At 38.2% G+C, this 15657-nt stretch overlaps 1 protein-coding gene across 4 annotated transcripts; it reads left to right on the top strand.

The window, feature by feature from the left end:
- The first annotated feature begins 1834 nt into the window (after positions 1-1834).
- On the top strand, positions 1835-15595 carry islr2 (immunoglobulin superfamily containing leucine-rich repeat 2). 4 transcript variants are annotated; one of them, XM_017486194.3, is made up of 2 exons: positions 1835-2168; positions 12510-15595. In XM_017486194.3, the coding sequence occupies exon 2, from the start codon at positions 12524-12526 to the stop codon at positions 14654-14656; it is 2133 nt and encodes a 710-aa protein (XP_017341683.1). In that variant the 5' UTR covers positions 1835-2168; positions 12510-12523; the 3' UTR covers positions 14657-15595. The 4 variants fall into 4 exon arrangements, with proteins under 4 accessions (XP_017341683.1, XP_017341686.1, XP_017341687.1 ...); XM_017486197.3 differs by lacking the exon at positions 1835-2168 and adding an exon at positions 2196-3077; XM_017486198.3 differs by lacking the exon at positions 1835-2168 and adding an exon at positions 10653-11796 and having other exon boundaries at positions 12515-15595.
- Positions 15596-15657: the final 62 nt, after the last annotated feature.

Here is a 15657-nt window from a genome sequence, read left to right as displayed (position 1 = left end):
AGCTGTACCAAGCAGCCTATGGGCTATAGTCAGTAAATGTGTAACTACAAAGTGGACCTGTATGATAGCCGGTACGGCTGATTAAATGGGCAATAAGTGTAGCTACCTATCTGTACCTAATAAATGATATATTACTATTTCTGGACATTATTAATATTATTAATATACTGCGGTGTCCAGTTGGTTAGTTTACTGCATACCAGCAATATTTCTGAGAGTTTCATCGTGTTATTTGGTCTACATTTATCATTTTTCACATGTTTCTCAAAAGTGGAAGGGTTAGTCACTTTGTCTCTGGAAGCCTTGAACATTTCAATTCCTTTTGAACCCCATGCTCTTGAAGCTGCTATTTCAAAACAGTTCAAAAGCACACACTTGCTTATGAGTGTGTGTCTTATGAATGGGTATGGGCACAGAGGCCTTGACCAATAGAGGGCCTTCAATGAGCATAGATTTGAAGCGAATTAGGCCATTATGCTGTCAAATACAGAATGATATGTAGAATACTAGCCAATTAATGTAGTGATGCAATCAGAGAAATAAATAAATACATAAAATTGGTCTGTTGGATTCAACTAATCTAAACATGGATAAATGTAAACCCACACTAAGTGTGATGATGAAAGGAAACCAAGGGCATAGGTTTGGTCTCAATATTGGTAGGGACACCCACCCACCCCGGAAAAAAAGGACTGTTTAATGTTGACAACCAAATGGTTTATTAAAATATAACATCTATATTTACATTAAGATCTGTATTACATTTAAATACAAATTATACAAAGCAACAGATCAATGACTAAAAGAAAGTAAACTATGAAATTACTTGTTAACTTTGGATCCCATTTATTTTTGAGGGAAATGCTAATATTGGGTGAATAGGATCTTATGTTGTTTTGATGTAAGATTTTTTTCAAAACAAACTCATGACCAATATGTTGACTTTCAAAGGTTATACTGTATATTTGCTGAACATCCTAAAGACTGACTTTAATGCTGATGCATCCCTACAATTCCAAAATATAATTCATAATTAGGACCTCACCTGAAACCCTGAAGATGCAGCTGTTTCATCCTGCTCTACTTCAGCCTGCTGCTGCGTTTCCTGCATACAAACAAATTAATTAAATGTGACATTTTCATGGGAATTCTAGACTAAAATTCAACTCAACATAATGATGTCCAGTCGTTTTTTTGGGTGGCATATCTACAAAGTACAAAATGTGTTGGCATGGGAAAAAATACTTTATGTATGCTGTGCCGTGCAGGCGATAGATGAAAGGGAGTAAAGTCATCTGAACGACTAAATTTTTCGCCCATGCTTGAGGTATGGACTGACAGCCTTGAAAATTTAGTTACCATTTACTGCGTTTACATGGACAGCAGTAATCTAATTATTGATGTTACACTGGCAGCTCGATATTTGCACGTAAGGTGAGCCTTCAGATAGCCCCTTCCTTTCAGCCAGTCAAATGCTAGCGTGCCTAAATGCTGGAGCTTCTGTTTAGAGAATGCTATGTACTTTACATGACTCCAAAGATAATGCGAACGAGTTCGCGCAAATATTGGTAGGGACAATTCTGCCCTCCAAAATATTGGTAGCGACATGTCCCTACCGTCCATATGCAAAAGTGCATGCAGCCAAGGTACCAGCAGATTACTTCATATACATGTTTGTGAAAAGGACCAGTGTGCAAATTTTTCCCAGAAACATGGCTCACTGCTGCTCTCTGCTGGACAATTTTTTTTCCTGTGTAACAGACAAATAATGGTTTAATAAGCATGTGCGTAGCTACGGAGCCCCTAAAGGGACATGGTGGTGGAAATTTATTTATTTATTTATTTATTTACTTACGCTTTTGCGTTCCCCCGACAAACCTGTTATCAGTTCGGTCAAACACTTCCTGTTTATTTTCCCGCGGGGTAGTGATTCAAACAGCACCGTAGGTTCACAATGGAGCGATGCATAGAGTTTTATTTTGAACTTGGACTCAAATATAAATAAATACGGTCTGTGCTTAGTTCGAGGCACGGTTTTGACGTAAGTGAAAGACAACTGAAAAGGATATTACGTGAATGAGCATTGTTTCGACGAAAAAAAAATTCAGGTGATGCTGTGAAGATACAAACGCGAACCACCGCGCAGGACTCTCGCGAGAACACAACAGGTAGGCTATCTTTGCGAGAGAACGCAAAACTTTCGATTTTTTTTTTTTTTATCCCATCCCAAATTTTTCCACCACCATGTCTCTTTAGTGGCTCCGTACGCTGCTGCCACTAACGAGAGTTTGATCACATTGATGAAGTTATTGACAAAGTTTAAGACATTGGATATTTACCCGCTCATTTATTTATTTTATTGTGTCTGCGGCTAATTGGGAGTATTGTTATATGTTCTGTACAAAAGTGAGTATAGGTGATTACTGTGATCAGTAGTTTATGATGTTTTGTTAACCTAATAAAGATATTAGCTCGTACTTCAGGCTGTTGGTAGACTTTGTGGTGTCTGTGCACACGTGAAACCTGTGTTGTTATCAATACTATCATTTGTAATGAAAATTGTTGCATTGAATTAGAAAAGAATGCAAAATAGACGTATTGTATACAGTGGCCGAGACGTGCAAAAACAAAACACGAATATGAAAACAAAATAACATCTGAAAACAAAACAACAAATTATGAACACAATGACATCCGAAAACACATTAATATTAGGGATGCACCGAATGTTCGGCAACCGAAATTATTCGGCCGAAAATAGCAAAAAAAAAAAAAAAAAAAAAAGGGCACTTTGGATGTTCGGCCGAATAAATTTGACCGGATAATGACGTGTTTGATGACGCGCCGAATAGCCTAGCAACCAGAGTGAGATGCGCGAAGTTCGCGACCTCCACCTCCGGCAGCGCGTTCAGAGCGATGAGGGGGCGGGTGCATGCAAGAGCTACGAGCACGAGCACATGCTCTTCGGATGTTGACAACCGTGACATTGTTTACTGTGGAGACGTGCGTTTGATTTGTTTCTGTTCCGGAGTATTCTGTCACGTCGCGAGACGTAAGGGAGTAGAATACGGAAGCAGGTAAAGACCTATTTATTTAAGGGAACAGAACATTAACAACGTATCTAACTATACTATATCTACTGTAATACTCCGCAAGGTGTACAGGGACGCGAGCGGTATATATCCCCAACATAATCAGCCGTATCGAACCGAATAGAACCATTTTTTGCACTCTTGTCCATGCACTTTTTAATGCACTTTTTAATGTACTTTTTAGTTGTAGGCTACAGTGTTACATTCTTTCAGCAGTCAGTTATAGGCCTAACATAGGCTATTCAAGGGGGACTCAAAGATGACCACATAAAAATATTTTTATTTTACTAATTTATTTATTTAAAGTTAAATTGTGCCTTGTTGGTAGCCTATGCCTGCTGGAAAGAAAAAAAAAATCAGTGTTAAATAAATATTTTGAAATTTTGAAAATATTCTTTAAAAAGCAAGGCAAAATAGTAAAAAGCACATTTTGACTATTTAATTTATGCAATGGTGAAACAAATGGAAAAAACGTGTTTGGTATTCGGCCTTCGGCCAAGTTTTTCATTATATTCGGCTTCAGCCAAGAATTTTAATTTCGGTGCATCCCTAATTAATAAGTCATACAAAATGGAAAAAGTATGTATATTTTGCGAATGGATTACTTGCCGCTGATTGGATGATACTGTCAATCAAGATATACAGGAAGTAAGAATTTTTAAACAACTTTGTTTCTCGTACATTAGTGGACTCCTGTGAATACTTTAAACCATTTTTGATCCATAGCAAATCTTTAAATGTTAGAAAATAAAAGTTTATTTTGGCAAGAAATCAGAAAAATGGATTTTATTCAGTACTACTTTGAGGAAAGAAATTCATATGCCCTGATTTTGGATCTGCTGTTAAAATACCATGAAATAAAGATTAGCTCGCGCTCCCTAAAAACACACCTAAAGGACACGGTCTGTTTAGAAGGGAAAAAAACAATTCCCTGTTAAATGAAGTAAGGCAGAGGTTCTTAACAAAACAACAGGAATTGTTATGCTGTGTGTGTTTCCTTGACGTCACATGATGAACCTACATTGCCGGACTAATTTTAATTGATTCTAAAATTATATTTCTGAAGATGAAGGAAGGAATGACCGAGGGGATGTAGGTTTCTAATCAGTCCATCCAGGATTTCACGAAGGTTTTTGTGATTGTTATAGACATATGCGCTTTTCCTTTCCCCGCTGTTATCTCCCACAATTCCTTGCAGCCTGAGCATACGCATATATCTCTTTATCTAAAGTTGTTTACATGCAACAAATTTTTGATTAAAACAGGTATATTCCAGGGGTGGGAATCAGCATACTGTCTTAATCTGAATCAGGCAATCAGATTGCAGCATTTACATGAATCAACTAATGAGAATATTTCCCATTTCTGATTAATATCAGAATATTGATTTGCAGGTAGACATAGTCAGTGAAACGTCATGGAGTGAGTCCATGGAGGCGGATGCAAATACAGAACTTTTTTTTTTATTGTTGACAGACACAGGAAACAGGCTCAGGAAAACAAACATGAGGAAAGACATGCTAGGAACTAGAAAAATAAACCCTAAGAAAATGTGACTAGAATTAATGCTCCAGCCACTGAGGAGGAAAAACAGGCAACTTAAAGAGAGCGCCAATCAGGAAAATGAAAACACGTGAGAATGGTTAAGACACGAAATGGAAGGAGACACCAGAAGTTCTGCAGAGGCAGTGGCCAAAGATAGAATCGTCCCTGGGGGCCGTGACACAAAATCCAGAATTTAACTAGTGGCATTAATTAGGTGAAATAGGAAACAGGTTCTGGTGATCAGTGAAGCATGTGACTAGGTCATGTGATGTGCTGGGGCTGATGAGTAGTTTAGTTCTGTGCCATATTTGATACCACCATGGTATAGAGTTTGAAGTGTTTAAGTATTTGTAGAAAATGTCAATTCTTCAAAAATGTATATTAATGTAAAGTTGTATATTAAAGAAAAAATGTCAGATACTGCAATACTATTTCTGTGGGGGTACAAGAAGTCAATGCAATGGAACAGGATTGTTTTCATTGTTTGTTTTGAGGAGAGGAAATGGCTACAGTGAGGATTATCCACAATTGGATTTCATGGAGATGCAGGAAGCTGTATTGCTGAAATGGCTTCAGCAATAGTAATTTTTATTATTACAGACAAGACACCCAGTGTGAAAATGATGAAGCATTAGTATACATTATGAACTGTATTCTATTGTGAATGATTAACATTTACTTTTTGTCAAAAACCCTAATGAAGCTTCACTTTTTAGAATGAAATCATAGTAGCATTTGCTGGAAGACATAAGGCAAGGCATATGCATTTATAATCATCATGCATCACGGATGCAGAATATCAGCATGTGATATATTTGAACTTACTAATAAAGTTAGTTTATGAGTCATGTCAAGTTTGCAACTTCAATTCATTTTGGAGCAGTTGATTTATTCTGCTCTAATGTTTTTTTGCTGAAATGAATTGGCGCTTCCAGACGACTGTAGCACCACTTGGGATTATTAGTTTTGAAGAAACTTATAGGGTTGTCATTCAGCCAATGCACTGTAACATTGCTGCAATCTGTCTGCTTGCTTGTCTAGAAATGAGAAAAATCATCAACTGAAATGCTATGGGTAGTATCACCAAGAGAATCATACTCTCAGAAATAAAGGTATCAAAGTGTATTTTTCCATGTTGCTGGTGTGGTAACAAGGGTACATTGTTTGTATCTTTGGTATGTATCTTTACACCTTTAAAAATAATTGAAAGTAAAACCACTTTAAAGATATGGGCAAGTGTGAGAAAGAAGCTAAGACTCCCTACATTCATTTCTAGAACAATGAAGATACACAATACTGACTTTCTCCCATCCAAATTAGACGCAGGGTTCAAAAAACCATTATTTGTCTGTTGCACAGGAAACAGTTTGTCCATCCAATATAGAATGTTTTTTATGTTAATAATCAAAAGAACCATTAAAAAGAAGATCATATCACACATATATAAGATCTTACAAGAAGAACAGAAGGATGACAGTTTGGACATTAAGGAAAAATGGGAACTGGAGATGAATACCATCATTCCAGATGAAAAATGGGCACTGTCTTGCGGAGAGGGACACAAAATAACAAACAGCCCCATTTGGAGGGAATTTGAATGGAAAGTCAAGATGAGATTTTTCTGAACTCCCCTTATTACCTCAAAATTTGGAGACAAATCAGATCAATGTTGAGGGGCTGTGGCCTGGAGGGAGACCATACACACACATTCTTTGACTGTCCAAAATTAACAGAATATTGGCAAAACATACAAAATGAGATTAAAAAATGTTTACATTATAGAACTGCCTTTAGAACCATCTTGTTATTTATTGGGATTACTTCCGGATGAGGTGGAGAACAAAAATATGATATTCCTACTGAGAGTCTTGCTCTTAATAGTTAAGATGATGATTACGGTCTCCTGGCTGAAGCTGCAGCCCCCCACGATATCACAATGGAGGGAAAGGGTGAAGGAGGTTTATTACGTGGAATATATAACTGCAAAAGTACAGCTAAAAACTGAAATATTTTCAATTAAATGGGCCCCGATCATCTCATATTTTCTCATGTGATCTGTTGTGCGAGTCAGAGTAGATTCTCTTTGTTATCTAAATCTGAATGCCATCTTGATGTTATTCACGCATTAATATTGTTTATTCATTATTACTGAGCCTCTATTTTGGTCTCTTTTTGATTGATTGATTTATTTTGATCTATTTACTGTCTTGGTGGTTGTAACCCCTTACTTAACATTTTATCCCATGAGGGGGAAATATGTGTGGACACTGAGAGGATATTGGAAGCCATGGACTGCCCTGTAAGACATGTATACCTGTGCCATGTCGCTGGATTACTAATTGTACTGTACGGCTGCACTTGATAAAATGTAATAAAAAGAAGTTAAAAAAAAATTATAATTGGATCTTAAGGACCACTGATATAAATCATAAATAAACCATAAATCTTTACTCTAAAACATAATTAAAGGTATCCCATATGCACTTTCCAGAGTAAAAGACAGATACGGCAACAAGACATTATATTTCACAAGAAGGGGTTTTATTTTAGTAATTTACATGTTGCTGATCAGTCATCAATGATGCATGTACATGCATAGTCTAGGCTATAGTTGTTGACATCATGCTCTTTGACGCACAGTCTTTCAGAGTCTTTTGAAAATTTTCTGAAATATCCATAAATGACAATCTAGATCTTACACTTCTAGAGTCAAAAGACCATTTGACAAATACATCATGCATCATGATGCATTTTTATGCAACACTGTAGAATATTGATAACTTTACATTGACACCATTTTAATCACTCCTTTAATCACTCATTTCCATACAATAAAAAAGCAAAAAAGAACTTTGTATTGTGTTGCTCCAAATATAAAGTATGAATGAAGTAGACATTAATTAAGATTTGAGTAGCTTTATCCTGGGATCACAAGATCAAATTCTAGAAAGGAATTCATTCTCATGATAAACATACAAGTGTGGCAGTTTGGTGGCATTTTTTCAGTGATACCTAGAGTAATATTTATTGTAGTGTCCTTCCATTGTAAATATCACCATGTGGCCTGTATATTAGGGTCCCATCCTCTTTACACAGTACTATCAAAAGCGCACAACACCCTGTCCTACTGCTAGTTTCATGAAATTCCTTTTGGAAAGACCACTAAGCATCATTAGACAGTGTAGGGTTTTGTTTTTACAGTGCCAAATACTGCCCCAATATGGTGGCTCTTGCTCAGTCATTGATGTGTCTTATAAACAGCGATCAATAGCGAAGGCAGCATCTAGGTATTTATATCTATAGTTTTATCATTCAAATTAGAAGTACTGATTCAAACTATGACCAGTACAAGTTGATGTCTTTCAATGTAGATGCCAACCACCATCAAGAAATAATTTACAAGAACCAATTATTGTTTTTTTTCTTTACCAGTTTAATTCACTTAAACTGGTAAAGAAAAAAACAGGAGGCTTATATTCAGTATATAATTTTTTTTCACACAGTATATTTCACACAGTATATGTAATGTAACCTATTTTCTGGAGGTCTCTGGAGGATGGACATTAATTATATCATTAGCAGGCACCTTATCCTCAAGAGTTGCACAGTATGGTATGAAGGCTGGTCTTCTATGGCGGACATAGTTCTAGCACTAATTCCTTATTTTCCTTGTCTAAGGAACACAGGGTTCCAGGTTGAGGTTGCAAAACAAAAAGTAGCACTCCACATAACAAATAAAAAAAATAAAGACATCCAAAATGAATAAAAAAAAACACTTCTCAGCGATAGTTTTTTTTAAATTTCACCTCTAGAGGCTGCTCTCGTACTGTATAACGGCATTGGACTGTTCTCAGCTGCTCCTGCAATGGACGCAACAGGGAAAAATCGCCAGTTTTTGCTGATAACCGATAGTTCCATTTCCTGCCCGTTCAGTCAGAAGAGCATTAGTGAAGTCAGGCACTGATATTGGACAATGAGGCCTGGAGTGCAGTCAACATTCCAGTTCATCCCAAAGGTGAGTTGGGTTTTAGTGTAGGCCACTCCACTCCAACCTTGGCAACCCACGTCTTTATGCACAGGGACATTATCATACCAGAACATGTTTGGGCCTCTTAGTTCTAGTGAAAGGAAATCTTAATGTTAGAGAACACAAAGACATCCTATACAATTCTGTGCTTCAAACTTTGTGCAAGTTGGAATATCTGAATATCTGCATATGGGTGTTATAATGATAATGAGACTTTATTGGTCACATTAAGGTGCAGCTTGGCAGTGCTGGGGCTTGAACTCCGACCTTCCGATCAGTAACTCAGAGCCTTAACCACCAAGCCACCACTGCCATGTTATGGTCAGGTATCCACATGCCAAGCCATCTTATGGTCAGGTACTTTTGACCGTATGTTGGGTATATCTTGTGTTGGGTAAATAGTTGTTTGCTTTGTGAAGCCATGGCTCAAGTACCTGCTTAGAAATTCATCTTGGAGAATTACATCATATTTTACAGCCCTAAAACATACTGTGTTGCACAGAGGTGTGCAGTTTATCACTGCTCACTTAGAGACTGCTGTGGCACAGTTCCAAACACTAGCTACTGCCTACCGCCCCCAGCTGATTCAAACCCCTGTTGAGCACAATGTGAGGGGCCAGCATCTGTCTCTAATGCCCACTGCATTGAAAATACTGCTACATGACAATGCAGATAACATACCTGCATTCCTTTTATATGGTAGAGGTCTCAGTATGCCCTTGGTCCTGTTGATCATGCTTTTGGCTAAACATGTCCCAGACTCAATGGACAACTACAGGTTTGAGATCATCTCTTACCTCAGAGATGCCTATGATTACGTATGTACAACATTCGTGCCATGCTGTACAAAAGAGCAACAAAAGGTTGCCAACCTTGTGCATCTGACAGCTCACCCAAGGTCGAGTACAATGGCAGGGTTTATGTCAGTCATATAGACTTGTGGTACTATCTGAGATGAACTACAGACTGAGTAGTGCCTCTGATGGTGCTTTTGTTGGCATAATGTGTACAACCTCCTACTTCACTTGGGATGAGGGTGCATTTGGTACTCATGAAACTCTTTGCAGATTGCTGAGTAAAGACCTCAAAGTCCCATATGATGGACAGCATACAGGGTCATTGTATGGTTTATCTCAGTGAGTATCTGTTTATCTTAGTGAGTCGCACACACTCATAGTCACTAAACACCGCACGTGTCATGTTTGAGGACAGCCACCAACCTATTACCCAGATTGTGCACTGAAGTCTCACCCTAACACTTCACGTTGTAATCTTACACCTAGATGTGCATCTTACATTACATTTAAATATTTTCACCCTTACTTTATATTCAAATTAGAGGTCCACACACAAAATAGGGTCAGGTTTTGCCATTTTCAGTGCACTTCTTTTGGAAATGTTTACATTTTGAATATGTAGTTTAAAAGTCTAACCCAAGAGGCATGATGGCTTAGTGGTTAGCACATTTGTCTTGCACCTCTGGGTTTGGGAGTTTGAATCCCTCCTCTGCCCTGTTTGTGTGGAGTTTTCATGCTTCAGGGTTTCCTCGTGGTACTCTGGTTTCCTCCACCAGTCTATGTTGTAGGCTGATTGGAATTTCAAAATTGTCCATAGTGTGTGATTGTGCCCTGCAATGGGTTGGCACCCCATCTAGGGTGTCCCCCGCCTTGTATATATATATATATATATATATATATATATATATATATATATATATATATATATAAAAGAAACGAAAAGCTATATATTTGTAAACTGTCAATAATAGACACTGCAATACTGAAGGACATCCTTGCACATGCGCACACTAGACGCGAGGTGGCAGCGCGCATAAAGCAACGAGACGCCACACATCACTGGAGCTTTCTGAAGCAACAGGGTGTGTTGTGAAATCGGCAGGGTTTTTGTCCCGTTTTTAAAGCAAGACTACACATTAAACCTTCAGGCGGTTTACATTGGCGACAGCATCAAGGGTCTACTTGTATTTCTATTGTAATATTTTAATTCAAGTACATTTTATATGAATGAGTGTATTTTGAAAGTGCACCCATAGACTGAAACAGTGAGCTGTTCTCATTCACTAAAGTGTAAATCCATGCTCTGTTATCGCTTATACAGTGTGACATTGATGGTTACACTGGTTGTTTTGGTTAACGCGTAGAAATTAGCATTTTATATTCTGTTGGATATAGACTAGCTACTTGTAAAAGTACAAAGAAAGTCTGGACCATCAGTAGGTTCATGATATGGCGAAAAATTGTGCCTAATATAATAAAGTGAGAGAATTTATGATGTTGTGTCAGTACAATAAAATGCATTGTGGGTGTGGCGCGGAAAAGTGGAAATCCAATTAATAACTCAAAACCGAGTAAAATAGGATAAATCGTACGAAATGACTCAACTGGAGAACTACTCGTCACTTCTAATTGTGCTTTATGTAAATAATACAATAATTCTGCGACTCTTAAGACACAAAGTTAAATATCCAAAGCTCAAATTAGCCTATGCATTTCACGGATCAATAGTTTTAATGTACTTGAATCGTTATCAGATTGATCATACAATTGAGTGCTGTTACTAGGTTAGGCTATTGATTAATATCCATTAATTAGTGTATGACGGCGTGGATAATTGGTTATAGCGTAAATGTTGACCTGACTGCTACAGGAAAGTATAGAAAAAATGTTGCGGATGGTGCTTTCGCATTTTTATTAGCATAATGTAAGAGTTTTGTGATTGTTGGAGTGAAAAATATCGTAATCACTTCAATCTAAAACATAAAAATGTTCTCCGTGGCGCGGCAAGTCCCGTAGCTTTAATGTATAGAAAGGGAGAGGCTGCGCGTGCACGACCCTTCCCTTTGCTCTAAGGAGGCGGGAGCGCGCAATGGTTTCTGCTCACATTCGATTGCATGCAGAGAACTACCTCCGGATTGCTAAGCATCACAGTGAGATGAAAATGTCTCATCTGCTGTCCATCGACAAATATTGCTTCGTTTTACAGAGTAACATAGGAGTATTAATTATGTTTTGGAATAATTCTCCTTACCACCTCTAGATAAAATCGCATTATATTTCATCGAGTGTTGTTTTGATTTATTTCCGTCGGAGGAGTCGGAGTACTCGCGCACAGGTAAGACAGTTTAAAGACTTCCTGCTAAAATGGGATTAAATTCAAAATCAAGTAACTCAAATGCAACTTTATATTGCATTTAAAGTTGTTGTTTTTTTTTTTGTTTTTTTTGGCACAAAACTACTCCGCATATCAGTACTGTCCGGACTCCATTTCACTGAAATTAGTGATGTGACATATCTTGTCAAGTATTACTACGACTCATATTTAAGGGTTTATTTTCGCGAAAAGAGATTCAATTAAACGTTCTGAAAGATTTTCAGCACCATGGATAGAGCGAATGCAGCGCGCGTAGTGTCGCGCGCGTTCACCCTTTTGCTCTCACTGTGAAACGCGCGCGCTCCATCTGCACACACATTTGCTTTTTCTTTTGGTTTATCCTTTACATGGTATATAGTATACTATCTTATGACAAAAAAGTATGTTGTAGTATATTCAGTATTACACATACGATTGGAACATGTCGTGCTCCATTTAAAAAAAAAAAAAAAAAAAAAAACTTTTTTAAAAGTACATTTACCATTTCTCTAAACCTTTGCCTCTACATCTGTTTATAGAAACTAATGTGCTACATGTAAATATGGGGTAGCATGTGGTGTCTCCCTGTCGTTGAACAAGAATAACTTTTTCCTTAAATTATTCTAGCCAGTGCATTTGTGCTTAGACCGAGTTATGAACAGTATACTCACCCCCTTCTTTGTCAATGTGTTCAGTGCAGGTGTGGAAAATGGCGAGCAGGTACTTGATGCTTCTCGCCTTGGGGACTGCAGTGATTACCCTTGCAGTGACTGTGCAGTGCTGTCCTAAGCAGTGTAGTTGCTCAGATAAAAACCCCCATCACTTTGTGGACTGTGCTTACAAAGAACTTCAGCTGGTACCTGAGGGCTTGCCATCCAATGTGACCACTCTGAGCCTTTCAGCAAACAAAATAAAAGTGTTGAAATCCCAAAGTTTTGTGAATGTGACCCAGGCTACATCTCTCTGGCTGGCCCACAATGAAATTGTCACCATTGAGAGAAATGCACTAGCACCAATGTTCCAGTTAAGGAATCTGGACCTAAGTCATAATAAAATAGTAAATTTCCCATGGGAGGACCTTGCTAACCTGACTGCTCTGCAGCTGCTGAAAATGAATAACAATGAGATGGTCAGTCTGCCTAAGGATGCTTTCACCAACTTGAAAGATCTGCGTTCAGTTCGCATCAACAACAACAAGTTTACTACCATTGCAGAAGGAACTTTTGACGCGCTTATCTCCATGTCGCATCTACAAATTTACAACAATCCTTTCACCTGTTCTTGCAAACTGGAGTGGATGAGGGATTGGATCACTAAATCTAAATCTAAAATTTCCATTCCTGAGCAGAACAATATCAGATGTGAGGCACCTTCCCATGTAAAAGGTTTAGAGGTCACTCAAATGCCAAAACTGGTATGTCAGGCTCCAACGGTTACCATAACCCATCAACCTAACATTGAAAACACAGAAATTCATGAGGGGTACATGGTCATCTTACACTGTGAAGTTAAAGGGAGCCCCAAACCTGATGTTGAGTGGGAAGTATTTGCAGGAAACCAACTATTAACATTCCCATTGCCCTTAGTTGTTGAAAATAGTGAGGTCCCTATTAATGGTGCACCCTCTAATACAAGATTCCTCATCTTTCAGAATGGAACTCTAACCATTCCTCATATGAGCAAAAAAGACGATGGAAACTATAGCTGTTCTGCTACTAATATCATGGGCAAAGCTGAAAACACAGTGAAACTTGCAATGACCGTTACCAAAATAGAATCCACCAATTCTGTGCTAGACACAAAAGGGATTGGTCCAACTGTCAATAAGCCTGGACCAAAGGACCCCAATAACAATGTATGGCCCATAAATGAGAAGCCAAAAATTCTTTCAACTGGAACATCATCCATTAATATTAAAAAAGTACCGGTTAATACTGATACTTTACCATTTACCAGTAAGTGTGGAATAAGTCATGGTACACAGTATATATCCAATCATGCATTTAACCTGAGCTTGGATGACCTTAAACAGTACACCTTTGACTTTGGTGTGATTGCTTTGGAGGTGTCAGAGACTGAGGCTAAAGTCCAGCTTAATCCTCTACAGATGGCAAATGCCAAATCAAACCTTCATCTCAACCAACTCCAAGACCTGGAAACTGTGGATAAGGAACCGTTCACTCTTTACCAGTCATCATCCAGAAAATCTCCCATTGACATGCTGTATGTTTGTGTGAGCACTGGCAATGGACATTCAGTTGTTCAGTGGTCCAAGATCGAGGACGGTGTCAATACATATCGTTTCCAAGGTTTACGTCCAGGCACTAATTACACTCTGTGCCTCACCTATGGAGGCCAGGACTGCCAGGTTCAAGTTGTCTTTACGACAAGGAAGAAAATACCATCATTGCTTATCATAGTGGTGGTCAGCATTTTCTTACTGGCTCTGGCCACAGTGCCCTTGCTGGGAGCCACCTGCTGTCACTTGCTGTACAAGTATCAAGGAAAGACCTACAAACTGATTATGAAGACGCAGAATGCAGATCAGATGGAGAAGCACATAGCGACAGATTTTGATCCGAGAGCCTCTTTTGTGGGATCTGAGAAAAACTTCAATGCAAGTGAGCTTGGTGATGGAGACGCTGAAGCTGATGTGGAGGAAGGAGAAGGGGAAGGTGAGGAAGTCGAGGGCAGTGTGGTGACTGAGTCCATTCCTGAGTCGCAGTCCAAAACTCAGGAAGAGTTTGAAGTGGGCTCTGAGTATAGTGACAGGTTACCATTAGGGGCTGAGGCAGTGAATATATCTGAGGAAATAAATGGCAATTATAAAGAGCTGCGCTAAAACCGACAGTGTGTAAAATATTTACCTTTCGACCACATTCCAAACCAGGTAAATAACGATGAGCACTTCACCTTACTATTGTAATACTCTGCAGAAGGTGCATTGACTCTGTTTTACCTCAGTTATTCAGCAGTAAATGTATATCTTTCATATTAGTTCTTGGGTTTTATAATAATAATAATCTCTATGAACAAAAGGAATTTATTCCAACACACCTCACACTGAGTTGTATATTCAACTCAACCTTAAATTGATCACCTGGAAAGTCTTAGCATTCATACATGTAGGAGAGTGTGAAATTCATAGTACCAGTCAGTCACAAATAAAATGTCCGTTAGTTGAGGGCTTTGGTAAAGCTAATGTTGTGTTCACACTGCGCCCAGGGAGTACAACATGTTTATCAGTTATTGTTCAAACGTCGGTGCACAGATTGTTACTTCTGAAAGGGAATCGTTTCACTTCACGGCATGTGCGAAAAATAGTAGGCTAAAAACCCAGGTCACCTTCAAGTGATATTTTCTGTAATGTGTGACTTCAGATCTCCGTTAAGGAGCAGGTGCTTAAGAAGACCCTCTCGCCTTTCGGGACTGATTGAACGTCTCCTTTCTCTAGTTTAAGGTAATTTGTTCGTGGCATGTCACACAAGAAGTATTTCCGAGTGTGTTTTATTAGAATATATAGGACGGTAGATATTCTCAGTGTCGATATGTGGTGTAAAGCAGTCAAGTGTAATAACGATGTCTTTTTTTTTTTTTTTATATATATATATATATATATATATCTCAACCGTCGCATTTCACCATCAGCCTGTTCGCACCCAGTCCCGTCCACTTCCACTTAGTGATTTGTGTCGAGCTGTTCAACTGATGTTGTGAACCATCTTTTCAAAAATTTTGATATGATTTTATGTACGTGAACTTAATAAAATACTTATGAATACCTTTGGTTTAGTTCTTGCAGTGGTAAAAATGCTTTCTGTCTAATTTGAATGTATTGTTTAA

The sequence above is a fragment of the Ictalurus punctatus genome, chromosome 14 (genome assembly GCF_001660625.3).
Source record: "Ictalurus punctatus breed USDA103 chromosome 14, Coco_2.0, whole genome shotgun sequence".
Classification (NCBI taxonomy): domain Eukaryota; kingdom Metazoa; phylum Chordata; class Actinopteri; order Siluriformes; family Ictaluridae; genus Ictalurus; species Ictalurus punctatus.
Note: the sequence above shows the minus strand (reverse complement) of the source record. Positions and strands in the feature narration are given on the sequence as shown.

Bases quoted from the DNA above. Each gene is read 5' to 3' on its own strand.
- islr2 (XM_017486194.3), top strand. From the start codon at position 12,524: ATGGCGAGCAGGTACTTGATGCTTCTCGCCTTGGGGACTGCAGTGATT.